Genomic DNA, 7,501 nt, shown 5'->3' with positions numbered 1-7,501 from the left:
ATGTTTAAACATTTTGCTACTGGGCTTATTTCTGTAGATTTTCGCATAAATATTAGAACTCCATTAAACCACAGACGACAATCTGTTTGTCTGGGGATAGTATTAGTGTGTCTGATTTGTGTGTAGCAGATGTATTAAACATAAATTAACAAAATACCTTCGTCTCGTGTATTCCGTAGAACCCTCCCGCCATAAATTGTACTCTACGTCGTACTTAAACACAATTTACTTGTTATGGTTTTAGGTATTTGTATCATGCCGAAATCTATGAAACGACACAACTGGCATTTGTTGTGATATATCATGCTATGTCCAAATGAAATGCTATTGTGTCTAGCCTCGCCGTCAGCCGATAACATGCTTCAAAGTTGGCAACGCAAGAACGTAACATCCTTTTTGTGGATTGTTTTTTTTACTTTTTTGTGGACTGTTCAAATATAAGATGATACAATTGCACGGGCAGGACATTTTCACAGGTCGAGCAATAACTGACGCTCACATGAATCGAAAATTTACGGCAAGATTCAATACATTTTACGAAACTCATTTATTACAAAAACAACGACAATTTGTTAAGCGAAGCTACAACTGTAGATAGACTTGAAGCTGTTGAAAAAGAAATATGTCAACCAGGAATCCACTTGTTTGATGAAACTTATACAAACTCTTTGAAAAACATGGAAACATGAGCTTGGATATATATATATATATATATTATATATTGAAGAGATACAGGCCAACAAACTGATCAAGACAAGTCGTTGTTGTCCATAGCGTTGATTAAGCAAGCTTTTTTCTTTACCGACTCTGATCGTGTGCACTTGTTGAACACATGACATTTGCCCTTTTCCATAGCCACTCCATTCAAATTTGAAATGTTGAGCTTTGCTCCTTTCAATAGCAACTCAATTACAAATGTGAAATGTTGAGCTTTGCCCTTTTCCATAGCCACTCGATTTTAATATGAAATGTTGAGCTTTGCTCATTTCAATAGCAACTCAATTAAAAATGTGAAATGTTGAGAATTGCCCGTTTCTAATAGCCACTCTTTTTAAATATGAAATGTTGAGATTTGCAATTTTCCATAGCCACTCGATTCAAATTGAAATCCTTTTTATCGTTATTTTACTCTATGATATGGGAAATGCAAAACAATACATTTAGAGTATTACAAATACTTTTAGTTGGGTGCGAACCAACGCCGGTAAAGTCTAGATTTTATTTCACGCAAGATGATGGCTACCTTAACCACTAGACCACGAGGACTTAAATATTCTGTCATGTTAGTGACGGATTCATGGTCTAATGGTAATGAAATTGCTGTCAATTCAGTGGTCGTAAGTTCGATTCCCCGCAGAACAAGTAAAACATACCAATCGACTTCTGGGAGGGACGTTAAATGGGGGTCCCGTGTGACAGTGCTATACACTGCTGCTCGCAAAAGAACCAGGGTAGCTGTTACCAGGATTACATTCTGTGCACTATTCTCCAGAAACCTAAAATGACTATTAATCTGATTTAAGCACTCGCGAAATCGGCAAGGCCCGAGTGCGATTATGTAAAGCTTACACACCTTGACATGTCAACCATACATTGAAAACATCACGTGATAATGCCAATAAGCGAATGACGTAAAGCTGTTTACGCTTATATGCAAATTATGTTTTTCATTTTTTTTTTCAAAATTCGACCAAATATAAACACTTGCTGAAGGGTTCCAGCTTTTGGTATCTTATTTTAACACTCCTAATGAGTTATCATAACTTAATTTGGCATACACACAAAAACGTGCACTGTACAAATAATTATCGAGTACCAATCTGCGAGTTTTCACTTAACAAGATCTGGATGTAGGATAAAATTGTTCTTTGGTCCAGACAACATTGATGATTTTTCAAATCCTTTATTTTAGAAACAGGAGCTTAATTTCATAATATAAATTTTCACTTGAAAATGTTCTGTATTTCTCTAGTTATGTATCCAGTCTATTCCGGCAACTTATCAGGTACTATTTGTAAAGCGCTATGCTCCGCCCACTTACCTACTTACCTACCTCATTAGTATATAGTGAGTCAGTGAAGGAATTTCTTTGGTGTTTTCAAAACATTTGTTTTTTTACTGAAGCATCGTGTGGACCTCGAATATTTATCAGACATGAGACTCTATCATAGTTATATTTTAATTTTAATTATTTCTGTAATATATAATCCCAAGTGGCACTGAAGTTTAATCTTTTTAAACTGCTTTTTGTGTGAGGAATACACTTATCCGGTCGCCAATTCAATTAAAATATAATATTGAAATGAAATTTAGTTCTGTTTCATAGATTGAAGTATTGTTAGTAATTACTGTAATCACATACACGACTGTTACAACACAACACCACAATGTTTTTCATTGCGTGCTCTAGATATTGTATCTCAGGTGTCCATGAAATTCTTCTTTAGTCTGCATGATATCTGCATGATATATTTAACCCCATTTAGCAATGTTCACCTTTTCGTTACAGAATAGTAACGAACGTTTTCAGATGTGTCTTTGTGTTACAGTTTTTAAAAGTTTCATTTATATCTAAAATATGTACAGTGTTTAATTAAACTTTGCAGAAATGTTTCATATGAAGTCTTTAATTCGATAACGAATTTTAGAACGTAAAACGGTCTTTTTTATAAGTCTTTTTATCATCTAATCCTCAATTTGTTCACATATGTTTAGTAAAAATAGTTAGACCAGCTATATTTATTCATGTCGTAAAATACCAGAAACAGACGTGGTTCCTTCCTTGACATTTTACTGAACAAGTATAATACTAGTGATTCTATTAGAACTTACAGCAAAGTATTTCTGCAGTTACGAAGAATTTATTGTTATCAACACAAGGTTTTAGAACCCCAAGTTACACTAAACACTTCAAATTCAATAAAACTGAAAAAGAGGACGTCAAAGAAAACATACGTAAACGAAGACTTTCGGTAACCGTATGTACACGATGCTTTTGTATAAGAGGGATTTTTAACTACGACATTGAATTATGCTTTGTGTAGTACGTGATGCACATTATCTTGATAGTTCGTCCTAAAAACGACCATTTCTTAGAAAGTTAATGTTGAGTCCTCAACTGAAAATTAGATATCTGTTTCTTAATTTCATACAACAACGAATGATTATTTTGTTGTTAAGCATACGATATAAGTCAATATTTAATTGTCCGATAAAGAATATCAATCCACGCAAACTCAGTTTACATGAAAAAGTCCAGATATGAAAACAGTCCGACGCTAGATATGAACGACCGATTGTGGTATCTCCTTATCAGGTATGTCAGGTTAAAATCAACGATAGTCGGTGTTTATCTGAAGAATGCATGCACCATGCCAATTTATACCTCAAACGTCCTACATACATAATCGGTTTAATTGCTTATAAGTCAGTTTGCCTCTCAATGGTCGATAAGTGATATATTAATAAATTGAATGTCCTAAATACGAGGCCATGTCATTCTTAAATGAGTATACAGTGCACGTCGTATATTTCAATCTGTAAAAACTGTACTATTCGAAAAGAGTAAGTAAAATCTACAATTTCTATATTTTTGTCTCAATCAAAAGTTGCTAAATATCAACTTAAGTATTTCTATTACCTTGTGTGTGTCCTCATATATGCATTGATTGTTGAAAAATTTACTGATACAACGTAAATCTAAATTTTAGCAACTAATATGGCGACGGCGTATCCCAACGAAGAGATCAACATCACGATCAATGAAAACCTTATAACGTGTCAAATTTGTATGGAACGGTTTGATAGCCCAAGAATACTACCATGTCAGCATACATTTTGCAAAAAGTGCATCGAAACAATAATCAATAAAAACTGTTTAGGAAACCATGAGTGTGACATATTGCACTGTCCAGTTTGTAGGCGAAAATGCAAAATTGGGAAAGGACGAAAGGACATGGATGTGATCATGAAAGCCTTTCCAGAAAATAGGCTTATGAACGATTTAATTGAAGGTATGAAACGTAGCGAAACAGAAACAAACACAGTGGCCTTCGGCTACAACGACACAGAAAGTAGCCGTCATCCTTGTGAAAAGGTCCAGCAATGTTTGTGGAGCTATCATTGCTTTCTGCTTTTATTTAAGCAGTATATGGAAGCAATCTTTTGGATTAGGCTGTGGAAAAGCCAAGGACAGGCACTACACAATGCACACATTAACCGAAAGCTCACGGCTATGTTTAGTGATATAGTGCTGTCTATATTTTACAACAACAACCTTGTAAAATATACGCACGAATTTTCTACTCCTTCTGAACACACTGTTCTTCGACACATGAGTTACAACGACAGAATGCGCGAAATAGAAAATATTCAGGATTATATTAGAAAATGGGGAGGCAACTTTTGTGATGGTGATCAACACACGTTTATGGCTGATATGTCAAAATCAAACTGGACTCAAATGGAAAATAATAAGTGCCAACAAACTGATATGTCAAAATCAAACTGGACTCAAATGGAAAATAATAAGTGCCAACAAACTGACGCGGAGAGCCTTTCCCTTTTTCACATTGGTTTTCGGTCACTTGGATTCAGCAACCTCTTTTCCTTGACGCATTTGATTTTACTTACTTTTTTGCAATACAAACTTTGGCCTATACATTTTATGATTCTAGGAAAGCCATACATTTCACAGTTTCGAACCGTGCTGTTAGGAACAGTAATACTACATGGAACCATATTTCTTTTTTACGTATCCGGTCTTTTTGAATTTTGCTCAATAATGTTCATATTATCTTCAACCGTTATGGCATTCTTATGGTTGTGGATTTTGCCTCGTTTTAGAAGCACTTATAGCGTTCACATGCAAAGCTATGATATTTCAACAGGGGAGATCAGAAATATTAAACCATTCGGATTTTCGTGTTTTTCTCTTGTTGGGAAAATCGTCCACGCTACTGTTTATATTGAAAACACCAGTCGCCTTTTCTTTATAAGTTATGCACTGTACAGGTTTATATATTTTTTTTCAATTTCGCCAATTGTTTGGTTTATAATATATGATATCATGTTTGAAATCTTGAACTATGTTATAATGAAAAACGAAACAAACTTAAGACGAGCAGAGCAAAATTTAAACAGAAGCTACTATTTTTCGAACATGAGTCTACAAAGTTCTGAAGAATATGATGAATATGCATTTCCATCTGATTATTAAAACGACATTTCCCTGTCGAAATAAACACTCATGTCCGTCACTCTTTGTTTCTGTAGCTTTTTGCATAAACACTGAGTGAAACTTGAGAAATCCACAATGCCAGGTGAATGAACACAATACTTCTTTTTGTGTTTCGTTGTTTTGATATATAAAGCCAGTTTGAGTGATTTAATACAAATAAATTGTTATGCACAAAACAAAATTATGGCTGATTGTATTGATTTGTGATAAATAAATAAGAGTATAAAAATATAATGAAGAACAAGAACGAGGAATTGACGAATTTCGTTTTATAAGAAACGAACAAGAGAGGGAAATAGTCTTCCTACATAATGTTGTAAACGTGCATAATAAACAAGCATAAAACTCTCTTAATGTGGAAGGTAGAACCCTGCGCAATAACCTCATATTTAGGGGTTTCATAGAAAACATGAGTAAAAACTGCACACAAATCTTGATAGACGTTTTAAAAAGTCTTATGGTCATTGATTCGCATAGTCTATACATCACCCGGGCACACAGACTTGGCCAGATAAACCCTCGACAGACAGGACAAAGTCCGGATTAAAACTACTCAAGTTGTTCTTTTTTTGTGCATCATACCCTTTGAGGAGGATAAGTATAATGACCTCTATCCATATACCAAGAATTATTAACCTAGCATGCACACGTCTTGAATTACCGCAGGCTCAAGGCTAAAAGTGATATTTTCTTTGTTTTTGTGGCCATAGCAACTATAAAGTTTGTGTTGCGATTTTTTTTTGATCATCTGTTTGCAATCTATCCACAAACTAACTTTAATGAAATTAACTCTTGCATAATTTTACTAGATATCAAGATCAAATAAAAACGGTATGTTAACCATTTAAGTTGCTATAGCTAGTTAACTACATAATGGTCCTCTATAAACATACATAGTTTTTATAAGCTAGTTTGAATGCATACGGTGTTATTGCAGCGTCCAGCTTTCATAACGAACATAGACGACCATAAGGAAACCTAAAACATACTTTTCTTATAAAAGAGCCTACAAAATACTCAAGCTTGTATTGATTAATCGAAATCCGGTCGAACACGGGCATACTGATGAAGCATGGACAAGATTTATGTGGGCGTATATGTATGGATAGATTAGGGTAAGGTCGGTTGCAAGGATTCGGGTCAGTAGGATGTTTGAGTTGCAAACAAGGGTAATGCTTAAAGTAAAAGTGTGATAACATAACACAAACTCACACCGCAGGAGCAACTTATACGTTCAAGAAAATGCGTAGTATACACATAAAACTATACAAAGAAAATGACAGCGACCCTGTTTAGAGGCACAAGGTTCAACAATTTACAGGAATTAATTCAACAATATACACATATCGTCACAAAATAACAAGAAGAGAAAACACATATATTAAATTGTTGCGAATGTGTCGCTTGTCGGATTGTCTATTACTGTTCCCAAAACATTGCAATGACCCTGATAATCGGCGTTACTGATCCAAAAATCAACAAAGGTCATTTACTGGCCATGACCAATGAGAATACTCTGTTTAAAAACTATTTACCAAGTCTTTTAAAAGTTGCTGGATCCGTTTTCACTCACATCGTGAGTCTGAACTTATTAAGACTTAAAAATGCATTTTTTAAACTCGTTGTAAAATTGCTTTTGAAGAGCAATAATATTTAAAAAAAACTTCACATGTTTAAAATAACAGGTTTTACAAAAATCTCATCAATTGTAAAAAATAATTTTATTAAAGATATTATGTAACTTTTTACACGTAAGTGAATACGGACCGATATCGGAAACGAAAGATTAACGATAAAGTGGACAACGACGCCGGACAAAGTAATCCCTACGTTTTTGCATTGCTTTGCATGTGACACAAAATGTAACAATGTCTTGAGGAGAAAAAACTTGTGCTGACGCTGTTTCGAAACATGACTGTCTTGTAAATGAAAGTTTCATTAAAATAGCTTCTCTTCAAGGTAACGTCGGGTGAATATTTAAAGGCCGGGATGCCTGACCCCAAATATCCTACCGGACAGCAATTAAGCCTATTTGGCAGAGGAGGCGTGGTTAATCGGATTTATGAGGTCTGCTCTGGTCAGCAGTTTTGATTGTAAACATGCACATGGCTTGTGGTCATTCAGGACAGAGTGGTACATAAGAATTCATCCATTGGTTTTTCATTTGAGATGAGATAAATAAAGTTTCGTATACCATGACCAATACTTCTACGAATTGTGTTATAATAAGCCATCTCAAACTATCAAACTATGATAGTAAAC

The 7,501-nt window shown here is 34.6% G+C and overlaps 1 protein-coding gene across 1 annotated transcript; it reads left to right on the top strand.

Annotated features, from left to right (window-relative positions):
• Positions 1–3,485: 3,485 nt before the first annotated feature.
• LOC128237972 (uncharacterized) lies at positions 3,486–6,221 on the top strand. The gene is made up of 3 exons (XM_052953546.1): positions 3,486–3,564; positions 3,711–4,720; positions 6,177–6,221. Exons 2-3 carry the CDS (start codon positions 3,719–3,721, stop codon positions 6,219–6,221), a joined length of 1,047 nt encoding a protein of 348 aa, XP_052809506.1. The 5' UTR covers positions 3,486–3,564; positions 3,711–3,718.
• The last annotated feature ends 1,280 nt before the right edge of the window (positions 6,222–7,501 follow it).

This window comes from Mya arenaria, chromosome 6 (genome assembly GCF_026914265.1).
Source record: "Mya arenaria isolate MELC-2E11 chromosome 6, ASM2691426v1".
Taxonomy (NCBI): domain Eukaryota; kingdom Metazoa; phylum Mollusca; class Bivalvia; order Myida; family Myidae; genus Mya; species Mya arenaria.
Note: the sequence above shows the minus strand (reverse complement) of the source record. Positions and strands in the feature narration are given on the sequence as shown.

Excerpts from the sequence above, each read along its gene's own strand:
- LOC128237972 (XM_052953546.1), top strand. The coding sequence starts at position 3,719 with ATGGCGACGGCGTATCCCAACGAAGAGATCAACATCACGATCAATGAA. Across the intron at positions 4,721-6,176 it reads GAACCGTGCTGTTAGGAACA|CGTCCAGCTTTCATAACGAA; the intron begins GTAATACTACAT and ends GTGTTATTGCAG.